At 42.9% G+C, this 18,824-nt stretch overlaps 1 protein-coding gene across 1 annotated transcript in view; it reads right to left on the bottom strand.

The window, feature by feature from the left end:
- NAA25 (N-alpha-acetyltransferase 25, NatB auxiliary subunit) overlaps positions 1 to 18,824 on the bottom strand; it is a 988,861-nt gene that overhangs the window by 632,257 nt on the left and 337,780 nt on the right. The window contains exon 10 of the mRNA XM_078667429.1: positions 7,735 to 7,904. Within this exon, the coding sequence (XP_078523555.1) occupies positions 7,735 to 7,904 (170 nt within the window). The remainder of the gene's footprint in view (positions 1 to 7,734; positions 7,905 to 18,824) is intronic.

Genomic DNA, 18,824 nt, shown 5'->3' with positions numbered 1-18,824 from the left:
TGCAAGACCGATTGCATTGCAAATGCTTGTTGAGAACAGCAATAGATAGCCAGAGCGAGGCCTGACACGCAAATCGGATTTCCGGGCGGGAGAAAGGAGAGGCGTGACACGCACGAACTGTCTGGAAGGGACGGAGAAACAATAGAGCGGGCTGCGGAGTCTGGACACAGGGAGGACCAGGACGAGGAGTATAACAGACCCGGTGAGGGGGGGGCTTCGGGGCACATTGTGTGCGCGTGGGACTGAGTGCGCATGCGTGAGTGTGGCTGCGTGTGTATATGTGGGTCTGTGTGCCTGCGTGGGTGTATGTGTGTGTGCATGCGCGAGTGTGGCTGTGTGTGTGCGCGGGCGAGAGCCTGTCTTGCTGTGAATCTGAGGCAGGGGCTGGGCGTGCGCGCCCACGAGGTTACGTCGACGCTCGTGCCCGGCCCCTGTCTCAGATTCCCAGGAGACAGACGGCTATAGTTGTCTAGCTAGACGCATGCAAGCATGCGTATTCTAGCTCGACCTAAAAACCCCCCTCTAGGCTGACCAACTGTGTCCGGAATAGGTTCACTTTTAGAACCTCTCTCCCGCTTTTGCGATTTCTTTCTGCAACCTTTGGTACAGGCAACCCCAACTTATCTAAAAGACACTAAAGACCTACTATGTCACCTAAATAATCTCCAATTCAATCCTGCAGACTTAATCCTGAGGAGTATGGACATCGAAAGCCTGTACACTAGCCTACCCCACGATGACACACTTGAGGTCCTTCGCACCTCACTGTACAGTATAGAATGGAACTACAAGACACCAAAATAGTTTGTCCTACAATGCGCAGAACTAGCATTAAAAGACAACTTTTTTGAATAGGAGGGCACTTTGAGTACAATTTTGAAAAACTACACATTTTGAATCCCGCTTCACCATTCTGTAAGGCGATAACATTCTACAAGAGATATATAGATGATATCATCCTAATATGGGAAAGTACAGAGATCAGAATATTGGAATTTCTTACCTGGGTCAACACCTTGGACCCCAACCTAGAGTTTACCCATTCAACAAGTCAGGAGAGTATCACCTTCCTAGACCTAGACAGAGGCACACAGAGGTATTCTTAGCACCAAGACACATTTCAAACCAACAGCAAAAAACTCACTGCTGCGCTTTGAAAGCTTTCATCCTAGACCATTAAGGGAAAACCTGCCTTATGGCCAATACCTCAGAATAATACGCAATTGCAGTGAAGTCAAGGATTTCAAATCCCAATCAGATACACTAACCAAAAACCTGAACAGGGGTTATCCTGACAGAGTCATTAAGAAAGCCTACAAAAGAACCAGAAACCAGAACCGGGAGAGTCTACTGGAGAATGCAGAAAAGAGTGTATCTACCACCCCACTCACCTGTGTTACCACGTATAATTTTATCTCAAAGTTACCAAAATCATCCAGAGTAACTGGCAAATAGTATCATCATGCAAACTGCAATTGGAATAGCCACTATTCTCCTACAAAAGAGCACAAAATCTACGAGACAGTTTGGTATCCACACGCCCCAAGCAACAAATCCCTACAAACAACACGGTCTTAAATGCATGAGGTCTACCAAATATCACTGGCCACTTTCCATGTGGCAATTGCAGCGTGTGCCATCTCACCAAAACTACAAAAACCTTGAACAAGGGAAAACATGGCACATCAAAAGACACACAAACTGAAATTCAGCCAATGTGGGACATCTCATCACGTGCCCATGTAATCACAGATATGTGGGTATGACCAGCCGAAAAATAAAGACCAGGATATGTGAACACAGGAGCAATATCCGGTGTAAACGTAACACCACAAAAATGACCTATCACTTTCTTAATGCAGGACATACGACCAACGATATGGCGTGGGTGGTCATCGAACAACTAGACGTGCATAATAATAATTTGCAGAACCTACTCTTAGAAAAAGAGCAACGTTGGGTTTACAGACTCTGAACCCACATCACAGGTCTCAATGACAATGTCCCATGGAATGCAATACAGAGAGCATAAGCATCCCCACTCACACGGGAAACTAAACATGTCACACCCATTAGGACTTTACAACTGTTCAAATTGGCCCACTAGTCATTCTTAGCCTATCAAATCTCCCGGTCAAATACTTATTGGGCCATCATGACCATCTGACATAGTCGGCATCATTCTCTACTGTAACACACCACTTGGATGCCTAAGAACAATATACAGTGAACTCTTTCACCCTCTGGAATTCCTATTCAATAGTTTTCCTTCAAACACCCCAAGTTAATCCGTAAGTTGTAGTCATTTTCAATTATTAATATCAGCCCCTTCGCCGCGGGAGTAATTCCCCCACACTGCGGGGGAGTGGGGTGGGGTGGGGGGGTCGGGGACGGCGCCGCAGTGCTCGTGACGAGCCCAGCTCATCATGAGGCACAGTGGAGCTGTGCTCATGAAGAGCTGGGCTCGACACAACCCCGCCCACTGATTGATTCTCCCGCACAAGCGGGGAATCAATCACGCGCGTGCGGGCCGTTATGACGAGCTCAGCTCTTCATGAGCACAGCTCCACTGTGCCTCATGACGAGCTGGGCTCGTCATAAGCATGGAAGGGGTTAAACCAGCCTGCTGGCTGCTTAACCATTTTTAACATCCAGGACACGCTACGCAACTGCGTGACATTGCATTTATACCACATGACCCAAGCCTTTATGGCTGTGCAATAACTAGGTTACGCTGTGCAACTGATGACGCAACTTGTACTTACAAAAGACAGATGTTCCTTGAGGAATCATTTAACTGACTTAATATTTCAAAACGTCACATAAGTGAACAGAATATTTAACAGTCCGGAAATTTCTCTAATATTTTCATATTTGATTCAATCAATTTTATCAAAAAACAGCAAAGAATACATTCATCAAATCATGTACGGCAACAAATCTACTACTGAGTCAATATACATCTATGATACATAGTAGTAGCGGACACCTTTTGTTTTTAAACAGACGAATGAATAGTACACAGAATCAACTATATATTGAAATGAATCAGTTGCTTACATTCATTTCATTATGTAACAACAAACATCAATAAAAACAAAAAGGTGTAGTTGCGTCGACGTTTCGGTCGACCTAACGGTCTAAGCGATCCACTAGACCATCTTCAGGATGGTAACATTGCACCATGAATCTAATGCAATAGAAACATCCTAAGTCAACATAAAGAAAAACCCTGAGTTCAAATGTACCGTCTGCTCATTACTCAAATTGAAGATGAAACAACAAAATTCACCCTGGGTGCCTACACCACACCGAGTGTCAAATTAAAACACCAACGGAAATCCAACAGACTCCAAAAGTGGCACAAAAGCAATACCGGTGTGTGCCGATGTCAAAACCACTAACCAATCTAAAAACGAATCAACATGCCGGTGGTAGGCAGTGACCAAAACCACATCATCACGCAAAAGTCTTACTTGTTTAAAAAACAGCTATTTCTTGGTAGTTCTTAAACCTATAAAAAATATAAACAAATCAGAACCCGTGAGAAACAAACTCATCACACGGGGTGTCAACCATAAATGTAACTACAACACAGACCTCATCTTACCTATAAAAGAAAGTCTCGACATCTAATAGCCAAAAGCATGTCACAAGCATGTCAATGTTATTTACAAACAAGGAGATAAATGCATATTAGATAAAGCAGCGACATATAATCTCGGAGACGTAGTACACACAGGACAGCCGTACGTAAACAACTGATTAATTTTAATATATGGTTGATTCTGTGTACTATCTATACGTCTGTTTAAAAACAAAAGGTGTCAGCTACTACTATGTATCATAGATGTATATTGACTCAGTAGTAGATTCGTTGCCGTACATGATTTGATAAATGTATTCTTTGCTGTTTTTTGATAAAAATTGATTGAATCAAAAATAAAAATATTTATGAGAAATTCCCTGACTGTTAAATATTCTGTTCACTTTTGTGACGTTTTTAAATATTAACTCACTCAAGGAACATCTGTATTTTGTTAAGTTCCTTGGGGACTAGTGAGGTACCCTAATTATGTTCTAGGCAACTTGGTCTTACTTCATTTTATTTTGTTTGATCCCACAATCAAAAGTCTGCTTTTAACTTCGTCATGTGAGGCGAATTTGCAGTGCATTCCCCTTATAACACAAAGCCCATATAAGCTGAAATATCATGGTGTGCGCATGCGCATCACCAAATGCATCTCTATCACCCAGCTCCATTATGGACACGACGCTCAAAAGTTACCGTTCTAGCCTTTTCCTAAACATAATGAGGCCACGTGATCTATTGCGCTAGGACGTGATCACATCCGAGTTGCAACTACTAGCATGGAGACTCGAGATACATGCCACATCGGTGGGATCCGGTCCACATCATAGGTTGCAGCGATTACTATCCTGAGACACATGTAAGTACAAGCGCCCATAACCACAGCACCAGCTGCGCGTGCAATACTCTATACCGCATCCATTTTCACGACAATTTCCACCCTCCCAGGGACCCCATAATAGGAAGGCCCACTGTGCGACAGGATCCATGAATCCATACACACTCGGAGATAATATAAGCCTGCATACATGTCGTTTGTCAGTTTGTCTCGTTTGTGATCTCATCCATGTTTAATGTGTTCTCTTTTTAAATCACGCGCAGCCAAAATCACTGGATACATTTTAAAATATCACAGTGAGCCTAATGCAATATTTTCGACGTAATCTAATCTACATTCATTGATAAACACACATAATATACAAGTAGTAGTTTGTGTAAAAACCACCACATGAACATAGCTGTGTGCTCCCATGGCACATTGTAGCCATGCATGGTTATTCTTCAGATATCCATCATGCATGCCATCATGAAGTCACATGCATGATGCCTTCATTCCATTTCATAGCCATGCCACCACTACACTAAGCATGGAGGAGCGCAGATACGCAAGACATGCATGAGAAATATTACCTGTTTACAAATATACCTGTCGTATTGTACCTTTTCTTTTCAGATACTCAACGCGCAGGATCTGCAAGTAATAAGATCCCACCACACACACAGCGCACTTTAGGGTGTGCGCTGATATATACACTCAAGTGGCCATCAATACTTTTCTGGCCACACTCACTCAATTTGTCCAGAGGAAAGCCTCATAAATATCGTAGAAGGCTGAAACTAGTAGATCTACACTTTAAGGATATTAAGGTACATTTTCACCACATGTATATCCCGACCATGTTTTTAATCGTGTCCTAGGATCCTTCTATTAAAACTTTTATAAGGGCATTTCCTAGAGACATTTTTACCATTCACTTACACTGCACTTTTCACCAAATAACCTGCTCCGCTTTAATTCAGGTGCTGAAGCACAGCTGGATTGCACTCAGCAATCCAGCTGGATCCCGATGATGAAGCATGCCACCTACTAGGTAGGTGGGTGAGGGGTTTCCTAAGACAACCACTGGGTGTCTTCGTTCCTCTACCAGGGTGAATGTCAACAACTATGACCACAACCTGTTATGGACTTGTCCACGTTGTTTTTGCATATTACTCTGGGAAAGTGACAAGTTCCTGTCCCATTTCCTGACTCTCTAGTTTTTTTTTGTGTTGTTCAAGTATATTATCTTCATACAGCTTATCTTACACCGCAGCGTCTCCTCCACGCTGAACTCCAAACTGATGCTTCCTGTCCCCGCTGTGCTCATCCACAGGCTGATTTTTATCATTTGGTGTGGTGTTGCCCCGTAATTACATATTACTGGGAGTCAGTAACGGGGGAACTTGCGGAGGTTCTGGGCTGAGAGGTTCCTCTTAACCCTATGACTGTTCTCCTTGGCGTCACCAAGGGTCTAGATGGATCCAGGACGAGAAGCTCTTCCTTAACATGGCATTGATGGTGGCCAAAAGAGACATTGCGGCCAACTGGCTGGGTACCACTGCTCCCACTATGAAGTGCTGGCGCAGGGGGGTGGACTGGTGCGCTGCTCAGGAGCGACCCTTGTTCGAGGCACGAGGTTGTCCGAAGAAATTTCGTAGAATGTGGGGTAAATGGGTCGGTGCACTGGAGGGCTAATATCCTCTGGGTCCACCTGGGTTGGGATCAGATGCAGCATTGTCTTTATTTTTGTCTTTCTATTATTGTGATGTTTCTTTGTATTAGCCTTGAATGGTCAAGTGTACAAAATGCTGGTGCTGTTTTTTTGTTGGATCTCTACAAAATCAATAAACTTGGCTAGCAAAAAAAAAAACAGAAGTGCTCCAGAGTCAACACAGGCAGTGCCAAATTATTCTAGTTTTATAACTATTAATGAAGATCTTATGATGCAGCAGATGACATCCCTTGATGGCTTTCATTGGAAGAGCAGGCCTGAAATGGGTCGGATTTTGTCTAATAACCTGGTGTTTTGATGCTCAACTTCACTGGATTTTAGACTGAGTATTTCTTTAAGGTCGAAATGCAATCAGTAGTCTTAAATACAATGTACTGCACAACTGTAACTAAGGGGTGTTACCATTTTGGCGCTTTCACTTTTTCGAGAGTTCTCAAAATTAGGCACTAAATCCCTATCAATTTCAGGAAGAGTCTATAAAGAATCATTTAAACCACTGCGAATAAAAATTTCTAAAACGTCAGACCTTTTTGTAAAACGTTTCAGTTCATATTAACTTGGATAAAAGTGGCCTCAAACAGGGATCCAAAGAAAACTAGTGCCCTAATATGCTGGTCGGACACAGGCCTAGAATGCAGAAGGGAGCTCAAGCAAAGGGGCCTGTTAAATTTTAATCAACAATCTTTTAAACAGCGTTGTCTGTCTCACCCTGCTTGGGCAGTTGAGTGCCCAAAACAGTCAAATAAATGGACAACAGAACAAAAGAACTAATGCATTGTCACTTAGAGGTTCTAGAACATAAGCAATCCAGGAGAACCTAGAGGTGGCTCAATAGCACTGTTTTTACAGGAGTGTCAGGAGAGGGAAACCTTGTAATATTTTTTACATACATTACATACGTGAATGACTGTACTGAAATAGTTTATTGTATTCATGTCTACAATTTATTGTGGAGACCACTGATGAAGGGCCAACATTGATCCAAAATGCATTTGGTTCCATAAGGATATGGATTAACATTGTCAGCAAGGAATTATTGGAAAATGGCAAAAAGGGAATAAAAATTGCAAATGCAAACTGAACCATGGATTGATGTTGATTATTGGATTTAAACGTGAAAAAAGCGCCTGAAAAAGAAAACAATCCTATTTTCTTCAATAAGTGCTTCCGTCAGTCGGACAGGGTTTTCCCTCTGCTGACACTACTGGAAATTCAGTTCACACAACGCCAGTGAACACGGCGCTACAACAGGGAAGCACACAAAATAAACAGTGAATTACTACCACTAAAATTTAACATATTGAGTGCACTTGAGCATCCTTCATCAATAGCACTGTTGCAATAAATGATACTTCTGTAAATGCACCTCAGAAATAAGTAGATCAAGAAAATAGGGAACGGTCTCTTGCCAACATGCCTATGATTTACTTCCCCACTTCTAAGATTTGTTCCAAATTGCAAAAAGATGGGAAGTTGAAAAAGTAAGCATCAAATGCCTGGGATACACCTGCACAATTACTTTTTCTGCTTCTACCAGAGGCACATAGGCTCACTGTACTGATGAATGGAATTGAAAGTAATGCATCTTACCAAGCTTATATTCATCGTTACATCCTCTGTTTCGCAGTCGCTTAATGAGTTCCAACTTGGCTAAATAAGGTCCCCGCAGCTGCCGCAAACTCTTGGATTCTTCAGCTATTCTATCTTCTACAAACCGGACAGTCTCTTCCACAGAACAATCCAGTTTTCCTTCCAAAGATCTGATCACAGAAAAATAAAATCATTTATTCTTGTGGAGGCAAAAACTATGCCTCCACATGGTTTTATTGTATGAATTATAAAACGTTTTACCTCTACTCTTGATCTTAAATTCAAAAGGAACTGATGTATATACACAGTGGTGTGTCACCAAGACCACAATGGAGATATTAAACTACGATATTTTCAAAATAAGATCATAATAGTCTAGAAAACGATTTCTATTCTTTCTAAAAAATAAATCAGGATACATTTTCAGGATGGCAAAACAAAACAAGAATATTTAGCTGAACACAAAATCTGGTCTTGTCTCCATAATGCCTGAAATACAATGAATAGGGGCACAGTTATTTGAAATTCTAAAGCCAGTCACCTACTGCTTGGTAAAATACAATACTCTACTTCTGAGAAAGCACCACATGAGGGCTTTAAAAAAAAAACAATGATAATAATTCAGTGAGTCGGCTGCCTTATTCTCATGCATGCTCATCTACTCTGCAAGCATTTTAACTCCACTCACCTCCACTCTAAGATACATTTTAAGTAGTGATAGGGAGACAGGGTGAGGTGCACAGGTAAAAATGCCACTACAAGTAATATTTTAGAGCTGCACATGCTTATTTGAGTGAAAATGCACCCATACCCCTTTGAGGGTCATGACTAGACAGCCTCGCCTGAAAAAATAGCCTCAAGCTTGGCAGTGCAACCACAAGAAAGCGATGAGTTGCAATGTGAATTTAAATGCAACTTATTAGGACACACTAGCACCCAAATTATTAAAGTGTATGGCTAGTAAAGATAGTTTCCTAACTGACTACTACACAGGGAACGGTGGAAGTAATACTAAAAACCAGGTAGGAATCATGAAAAGCACACCGCCCATTATCTGTGCTCAATGTAGACGGCAAGATATTTTAGATAGATCCTGGCCTGACGGCGCCTGAGACCCTGCTTAACTTTATCAAACCGGCCCATCCTAAATGGAGGATTGCACTAATATTTAGAACAATCTTCTAAATATTAAAGGTCTTTGATTCTCAGAACTGATATTATTTATACATAGTACCAAGGGCTACGGGATATGAAAGTGTTAGGCCTTGCATCCTTGGCGTGATGTTCCACTAACTTTATGCCTTCAGACCGCCTATTTTTGCAGACCTCGTTTTTGCTGGCCTTAGACCTCTGCACACTTTACCACTGCTAACAGGTGCTTAAGTGCTTGTGTTCCTTCCTTAAATTATGGTAACACTGGCATTAACCAAATTAGCATCTTTAGTTTACATGCAAGTCCCTAGTGGCACTACCTGTGCCCAGAACCTGTAAATTAAGTGCTACAAGTGGGCCTACAGCACGGATTGTGGCTTCCACTTAAGTATCCCCCTAAACATGTCCCAAGCCTGCCATTGCCTTGCAGAGCCTGTGTGTGCAATTTTAAACTGCCATTTTGACCTGGCAAATTTAACCTTTTGCGAGTCCTAACCTTGCTTTTAATGCATATCAGTCACCCCTAAGGTAGGCCCTGAACAGCCTCAAGAGCAGGGTGCTATGCATTTAAAAAGTTGGACATGTACTTTTAAAGTTAACATGTTCTGGTAGTGAAACTCTCAAATTCATTTGTTTGCTACTGCAAGGCATACCTCTCCCACAGGATAACATAGGAATTACATTTTATAAGGAAAAAAAGTTTCTTACCTGTAACTGTAGTTCTCCGGTACTGGCATCTTTCATAGTCACATGCTTGAACCATTCCCTGTCGAAGTGGGAGTCCCACAGTATAAGTACAAAGAATTCATGTGATATATGTCAAACAGCTGTAAACCACCACCTTTAGTAACCAGGTCGCATTATTTACAAAGAACTAAACTTCAACCAATCAGGCTGCAGCACCCTGATAACCACTCCCCTCAGGGGCTACCATACTTCATATTTTCAAACAGAAGGGTTTATAATAACTTGCCAGGTATGAATGGTGAGCTTCTTAGGGGAGGAAGGTGGGTCACAGGTGAATCTATAAAAGATGCCAATACTGGAGAACTACAGTAACAAGTTACTGGTTTCCTTCTAATGTACTGTATCTTTCAAAGATTAACATGCTTGAATCACAACAGTAAGCAGTTGGTGATACATACATCAATATTTTAGATGCATTGAATAGTGGGTATATATAAAACAGTATACATTTTCTCTATGTCTCCCCTCACTGGAATATATGCTTTAAAACTGCTTAGACCACTGCCACATCATTCTCCACCATTGAATCTAAATGATAATGGTGGAAGGGGTGTATTTTTCCCAAGTGCTGCTCTATAGATGTCTTGTCTAGACACACCAGCAAAAAGAGCAGTTGAAGTAGACATACTCTTGGTCAAATATGATCTTAATGATCCAACCAAAGGTCTTTCTGCCTTATTATGGCAAAAGGCTACAGCTGATGAAATTTAACTCGCCATGCTTTGTTTTAAGAGGGCAAGACCCTTACAGGAATAAGAATTGCCATATGCTAACAATATTTGGTCTGTTCTCCTGAAGCACTAGTTAAATATTCATACAAAATTGTATGTATCGTTTAACATCTAGGATATGTAATGTTCATTCTGCTATGTGCTTGGGATTTTGGAAGAATGTTTGTAATACTACTGGTTCAATCAGACGGAATTGTGACGGTACCATGGGGATAAAATGAGGACTAGTCCTTAGAATTACTTGATCGTCTCTAACCTACATATAAGCCTTTTTGATGGTGAGAACTTGTGTTTTACTTGCTCTTCTAGCTTAAGTGAGATCCAGGAGCTATGCTAGCTTCTTTTATAATTCTATTTGACAACAAAAAATAATTGTACAAAGATCTCCTAGAAAGATGATATGGCCAACAAATGGATCTTTACCGTAGATTAAAACAGGTTAAAAATTGATAGATACAATAGATATAGTAGTATCTCCCGAAGTGGCAATGACTGAATGATCTTTTCTGTCCACAGTAAATAAACAAAGTAGTTTCCACTTGAACTGATGGATTGCATTAGTTGAGTCTGCTTTGGCTTTAGCTAGGATCAGTCCACAATCCTGCTGAATATTTAGAAACAATAATTTGTTGAATTAGAGGAGACAAGCCAACAAGTTCAAGGACTGTGGGTCCAGATGAAGCACCCTATTGCTGTTCACTGAGAGAAGAGTGAAGATTGGTGTTAATTTCCAATATTTCGCTTGACAGTAGAAGTTACTTGGTGGACCAGTATTGCCTGTGCCAATCATAGGGCTATTAAAATTATTCTACATGCTTCTCTATCTTGTTCAAGACTTGAGGGATTTAAGGTACTGGAGAGAAAGCATAGGCAAATGTTCCTATCCATGCTATTGAAAATGCATTCTCCAATGATTGTGGTTGGGGTACCAGCTTACAAAGAATTGACACTTTAGGTTCTGGGCTGTAGCAAACAGGTCGAGATTCAGCTTTCCCCATCTTGCAAAAACTTTGCGGAGAACCTTTTGCTTGAGCTACTCCTATTCATGACAAGAATTTGTCATTCTGCTCAGAGTATCCGCCTACTGATTGTGATTGCAGGGAATAATTTCCACTCTAAGTTAAGCTTGGTGCTAAATCCTAAATCCATTCCTAACTCCTTTGCGCTTCAAGGTAAGGGACAAGATCTTGTTCCCCTGTGTTTGTTTAGGTAGTACACTAGTGTAGCGTTGTCAGTCGGCATCAAGACTAAAGACCTAGCAATTCTCGGTTATACAAAAGGCTAAATGCTATCATACTTAATTCTAGCAGATTGTTGTGAAGAGCTTTTTCTCGAGCACTCAATTTTCTGGTGACATCAAGGTCCTGTAACTGAGATAACCAATCCTCTAGGGAAGCATCAGTTATCAAAAATAGTGGCATTTGGCTACAAAAGTATGTCCTGTTGATAAGTTTGGTTCAGCACCACATGAGAAGAACTTTAATTTCTGAGGTGATAGTTATGATTTTGTCAAAGGAATCTTCGGTTTGAAGCCATTGTTTGACTATCTCTTTCTGACGAACCATCATTCGTAGGCGGCAGAGAGGAATCAAGGGGATGCACAATGACATTTCCCATCAAAGCTTTGTAAAGCTGTACCAAAACCGACTTTCTTCTAAGGAATGTGCTTGATAGTTGCATCAGTTTTAGGGGGGAGCGAAATATTCAGTTCTGCTGGTGAAATTGGCAGAAGTTTGCAGCATTACTCATGTAATGCAGAGTACCAGCCATATTCCGATAATCATCCTTGTGGCGGAATTTATTCTCATGCACTGCTCAAGAACGGTTAAGTTGGCAAGTGAGATTTGGCATTCCCTTGTGCAATTCCAGGTTGAAAGGAGGACATCCTGCGAGATACATCTATCGCGGGCAGTCGTGATAGTTGACGGTCAGAAGGCTGTTGCTTGACTACAAAATTTACTTGTTTGTACCAAGAAGGGGTAACCCTGTGTCCCTCAGAACCTGGGTATGTATGGTTAAAGACAAAAATGGTTCCGTCGGGTGAATCAATTGCTTTTACGTGAAGGCTAGGTTAGCTCATAACAGAAGATAACAAATATTAAGAGAAAACCTCTCTGACAACAAATAAAATTCAAAGTATTTTTTATGAAAGAACAAAGTCACATTAAAACACCGGAATTACTTCATTCCATTTCAATTTCAATTATAAGTGAAAAAGTGACTATTGGTGAACAAGGTGAATAGTGCAACAATTTCAGTGACACTTATTTACAAATATTTACAAAGTTTATACAAGGAAGAATGGGCGAGGGGAAAGATTTTTGGCGGTCAGAGTTCTGAGTTAATACTCCAAGGAGACAGATGGTGACTGTGCCCGTTCCCGGAGGGTTCTTGACCAGTACTGTGCGTCGACGTTTCGATCCTAATGTGCCCCGGTTGGTGGTCACGCGGATCTTTATCAAGACAAGGGGGGGTGTGGTACAGGGGGAAGGGGGGGGGGGGTGACTTGGTTGTATTGATTTCCGGATACACAGGAGGCGACAGTCACACGCTGTGCGTAGGCCAATAGGTCAATCTCACATGGAGAAACACTTTCCAATAGAGCAGGGAACCGGCTTTCATTTCTCGCGGTCGCTCCCCCCTGTACCACACCCCCCCTTGTCTTGATAAAGATCCGCGTGACCACCAACCGGGGCACATTAGGATCGAAACGTCGACGCACAGTACTGGTCAAGAACCCTCCGGGAACGGGCACAGTCACCATCTGTCTCCTTGGAGTATTAACTCAGAACTCTGACCGCCAAAAATCTTTCCCCTCGCCCATTCTTCCTTGTATAAACTTTGTAAATATTTGTAAATAAGTGTCACTGAAATTGTTGCACTATTCACCTTGTTCACCAATAGTCACTTTTTCACTTATAATTAAAATTGAAATGGAATGAAGTAATTCCGGTGTTTTAATGTGACTTTGTTCTTTCATAAAAAATACTTTGAATTTTATTTGTTGTCAGAGAGGTTTTCTCTTAATATTTGTTATCTTCTGTTATGAGCTAACCTAGCCTTCACGTAAAAGCAATTGATTCACCTGACGGAACCATTTTTGTCTACAAAATTTACTTGAGCAGAAGCAAAAAACCAAACTCTAGTAGCGGCACTCTCTAGCTCTCCACGTGGTGCTAGATTTCAGTGCGGAACACTCACAGCTCTAAATCACTGAGAGTTGGTCCCATTTCTGTCCATTGGCAGAACTCTACGAAATCTCAGTTTTTGTGCAAACCTGTGGAATTCAAATCAAATTCTTCGAGTTCTGCCCACCCCTAATCAGTTTGCAGCATCTGCCTACTGTTGGGTATGCTCGGTATCTAGATCAGCTCACAGAAAAAATGCTTTGTGATGGATGGAGCTCAGATGTCTGTGTGTTTAAAGTGAGGCCCAACAGGCTGAATGTTTGCTAACCGACTTCTTACATTTTTGGCAGCCTGAGCCTTTATCTGCCAGTCGTCCAGGTAAATAAACACTTTATGACCCTTTTTCTCAAATAGGCTGTGGCTGGAACTAGGCATTTGGCGAAAGATTAGGAAGCTGATTTCAGTCCATAGGGAAGAAATCTGAATTGGTAATGGATGTCATGCACTTGAAATCTGAGGACCCTGGAACGTTTTGGGTACATGGGGATATGAAAAAAGGCATTTTGGCAATATAATTTTGTGATATGATCTATGTGTGTAAGGAGCTACAAGATCTTGCAACGTGGTCATACAAAAAGACTGATTTTTGAGGCATTTTTTCAATTCCATGAGGTCCAACATTGGTCCCCATTCTCCAGTTTTCTTTTGTATCAGGAAAAAACAGGAATAGAAATCTAAATTTCACTGAGAAGATGGAACTTTTTCTATAGCTCCTTTGCTCACATTATGATGATTTCCAATTGCAGTAGACTAAGATGAGAGGGTTGTCGTCTTTGAGGAGGGTTTGTATAAACTCCAAAGTGTGACCGAATCGTTCCAGGTCTAAGACCCAATGGTCTGTGGTAATAAGATAACAATTTGAGTAGCAATTGGTTGTCTGTCCTCCTACTGGCTGTTTCAAATGTTTTGAGACTGGCACTGAGTCGCATCATTGTCTTCTATTTGAGTCCTAAGATTAAGGTCCTTTCTTTCTTCGCTGCACTTGCTTTGGTTAAGCTGCTGAGGGTGGCGGATAATACTGTTGTTATTGATATGGATACTGCTGTCGATAAGGTTGCTGGTGAAACTTATACGGTTGATATCTGTACGACTAAACCTCCTCTAGAGAAAAATTGCCCTCTACCTATAATCCCCTGAAAGAATTGATGCCTTTGTTGCAAGACACCCAGCAAGTGTCAGTATCTGCGTTAATTGTTTCAAGTGCATCATCAAGGTGTTTCCAGAAAAGGGTCTCTCCATCATAAGGCACATCAAGAATTGTGCTTTGGACCTTAGGACAAAAAGATGTTTATGGCAGCCATCCCTGTCTTCAGATAACAGCTGCTCCTGCCTATTGTCAAAAGACCGTAGATGCGATGTTCAAAGCAGAGTCAATCATTTCTAACTATGCTTTTTTCCTTCCAGGAAAATGTTCTCGTCTTCCACCTGTTTATCTTCTCGAAAGAATTAAATAAACGCGCTGTCAGACCAGATTTGTGGATCAAGGCATTGGGGAATGGCTAAGGGATTAGCTGCTTTAATTGTGGTTGATGCTATGGAAGAAAAAGTCTTGCCTATATTACTGAGATGTCTCACTTACCGATCTGGAGGAGTAGCCGATGGATTTTTCATTAATTTAATCCCCTCATTGAATTTATAGTATATTATGGGAATTGCTTTTCACTGACTTTCGCGATGGTTCCTTAAAGTCTAAAGAAAACAGTCATTCTGGAATGGGAAAATCAAATATTTTGGATGCCCTCCAGATTACTTTTTGTGTCGTAGTTGGTATCATCGGATGTTGTTGATTTTCTTAATCAACAGCTTAATAGTGAGGTGGATTTCATCATCTAAGTCGTGATCAACAACATTAAGATTGTGATGGTGGAGACAGGAGACACACAGGCTCAATCCACACTCTGAAGTTCTGCAGGTAAGGCTTAAACTTTGCCCTCTAACAATACTGTGTGTACAAAACTTTACTCACTCTCCTAGCCAAAAAGATTAGTGTACAACCCCTAAAAAACACAGCTTAAACAGCCAACAGCAGATTACTGCAGTCTCGAGCACCCTCTGTTCCCTCTCTGATGTAGAATATCTCTGTTGCTAAGGGATGAAGGCGGGGGGAATCTGGTTTCAGTCACATCCTAACAAAATGGGAGCTGGGGTGGATTGATTGACACAGGTTTTAGCCTAGAGCAAAGGAGAAATTAGAAGGGGAAAACAGTTAGACACGGGCAATGTGAAAAAACTGATTTTGAACTGCAAATCCTACAATTCAACAGGTAAAATGAAACAGTCACGGGCAAGTAAAAAAGACAAATTTCTGAACACATTTGAAAAATTATGCAATAACGGCAGATAAAAAAAACGTAAATTTTTAAACTAACAACCACAAGCAAAACGGGTGTAAATGATGCAATCGCGGGTAAAATAATAATTTTTTTTTTTTTACATCGCTTTTTAAATTTCAGTAAAGAGGTAGCACTAGCCTGCATTCTTACCACCTCCAGCTCCATGGTGAAGGCTGCAGCCTCTAAGCACCCCCTCCCTGTGCTTTGTTGCCCTACGCGTTTCGGAATCAACTTCCTTGTTCACGGGCCCAGCTAGTGATGAGGAAACAGCAACAGGTAAGTTTTCAACTGCTTTTATTCGACTAGCATGCCTAAGTAGGCGTGTCTTGATAGTCCCAGTGATAGCTGGTAGATGCAGTCCGTAAAATAATACCCCAGTGGGTGTCGCCGTGAGCCTTGCCACAAAAATTAAAATCCAAGTGGATGGAAAGGAGCATGGTTGAGAACGCTGCTGTAATCCCTCACCTTCGGGCACACTGACCGTCCTGAATAACGTCCCGAGAGACACTCCAGGGCCGCACACGTGCGGCGGGCCATCCCGCGACCAAGGCATGGCCGCTAAAATACACCAAACACTCTGCCCTCCTGTGGGATGGCGCACTCTGCCAGCAGCGTGCCTCCATGGTGAAGGCTGCAGCCTCAAAGCACCCCCTTCCTGTGCTTTGTTGCCCTACGCGTTTCGGAATCCTTTCCATCCACTTGAATTTTAATTTTTGTAGCAAGGCTCACGGCGACACCCACTGGGGTATTATTTTACGGACTGCATCTACCAGCTATCACTGGGACTATCAAGACTCGCCTACTTAGGCATGCTAGTCGAATAAAAGCAGTTGAAAACTTACCTGTTGCTGTTTCCTCATCACTAGCTGGGCCCGTGAACAAGGAAGTTGATTCCGAAACGCGTAGGGCAACAAAGCACAGGGAGGGGGTGCTTTGAGGCTGCAGCCTTCACCATGGAGGCACGCTGCTGGCAGAGTGCGCCATCCCACAGGAGGGCAGAGTGTTTGGTGTATTTTAGCGGCCATGCCTTGGTCGCGGGATGGCCCGCCGCACGTGTGCGGCCCTGGAGTGTCTCTCGGGACGGTTTTCAGGACTGTCAGTGTGCCCGAAGGTGAGGGATTACAGCAGCGTTCTCAACCATGCTCCTTTCCATCCACTTGGATTTTAATTTTTGTGGCAAGGCTCACGGCGACACCCACTGGGGTATTATTTTACGGACTGCATCTACCAGCTATCACTGGGACTATCAAGACACGCCTACTTAGGCATGCTAGTCGAATAAAAGCAGTTGAAAACTTACCTGTTGCTGTTTCCTCATCACTAGCTGGGCCCGTGAACAAGGAAGTTGATTCCGAAACGCGTAGGGCAACAAAGCACAGGGAGGGGGTGCTTTGAGGCTGCAGCCTTCACCATGGAGGCACGCTGCTGGCAGAGTGCGCCATCCCACAGGAGGGCAGAGTGTTTGGTGTATTTTAGCGGCCATGCCTTGGTCGCGGGATGGCCCGCCGCACGTGTGCGGCCCTGGAGTGTCTCTCGGGACGGTTTTCAGGACTGTCAGTGTGCCCGAAGGTGAGGGATTACAGCAGCGTTCTCAACCATGCTCCTTTCCATCCACTTGGATTTTAATTTTTGTGGCAAGGCTCACGGCGACACCCACTGGGGTATTATTTTACGGACTGCATCTACCAGCTATCACTGGGACTATCAAGACACGCCTACTTAGGCATGCTAGTCGAATAAAAGCAGTTGAAACTTACCTGTTGCTGTTTCCTCATCACTAGCTGGGCCCGTGAACAAGGAAGTTGATTCCGAAACGCGTAGGGCAACAAAGCACAGGGAGGGGGTGCTTGGAGGCTGCAGCCTTCACCATGGAGGCACGCTGCTGGCAGAGTGCGCCATCCCACAGGAGGGCAGAGTGTTTGGTGTATTTTAGCGGCCATGCCTTGGTCGCGGGATGGCCCGCCGCACGTGTGCGGCCCTGGAGTGTCTCTCGGGACGTTATTCAGGACTGTCAGTGTGCCCGAAGGTGAGGGATTACAGCAGCGTTCTCAACCATGCTCCTTTCCATCCACTTGGATTTTAATTTTTGTGGCAAGGCTCACGGCGACACCCACTGGGGTATTATTTTACGGACTGCATCTACCAGCTATCACTGGGACTATCAAGACACGCCTACTTAGGCATGCTAGTCGAATAAAAGCAGTTGAAAACTTACCTGTTGCTGTTTCCTCATCACTAACTGGGCCCGTGAACAAGGAAGTTGATTCCGAAACGCGTAGGGCAACGAAGCACAGGGAGGGGGTGCTTTGAGGCTGCAGCCTTCACCATGGAGGCACACTGCTGGCAGAGTGCGCCATCCCACAGGAGGGCAGAGTGTTTAGTGTATTTTAGCGGCCATGCCTTGGTCGCGGGATGGCCCGCCGCACGTGTGCGGCCCTGGAGTGTCTCTCGGGACGTTATTCAGGACTGTCATTGTGCCCGAAGGTGAGGGATTACAGCAGCGTTCTCAACCATGCTCCTTTCCATCCACTTGGATTTTAATTTTTGTGGCAAGGCTCACGGCGACACCCACTTGGGTATTATTTTACGGACTGCATCTACCAGCTATCACTGGGACTATCAAGACACGCCTACTTAGGCATGCTAGTCGAATAAAAGCAGTTGAAAACTTACCTGTTGCTATTTCCTCATCACTAGCTGGGCCCGTGAACAAGGAAGTTGATTCCGAAACGCGTAGGGCAACAAAGCACAGGGAGGGGGTGCTTTGAGGCTGCAGCCTTCACCATGGAGGCACGCTGCTGGCAGAGTGCGCCATCCCACAGGAGGGCAGTGTTTGGTGTATATATATATATATATGTATATATATATATATATATATATATATATATATATATGTATGTATATATGTATGTATGTGACAAACTAAAAATAAACCCTGT

This window comes from Lissotriton helveticus, chromosome 11, assembly GCF_964261635.1.
Source record: "Lissotriton helveticus chromosome 11, aLisHel1.1, whole genome shotgun sequence".
In the NCBI taxonomy this organism is placed as follows: Eukaryota; Metazoa; Chordata; class Amphibia; order Caudata; family Salamandridae; genus Lissotriton; species Lissotriton helveticus.
This window is presented reverse-complemented; position numbering and strand designations above follow the sequence as displayed.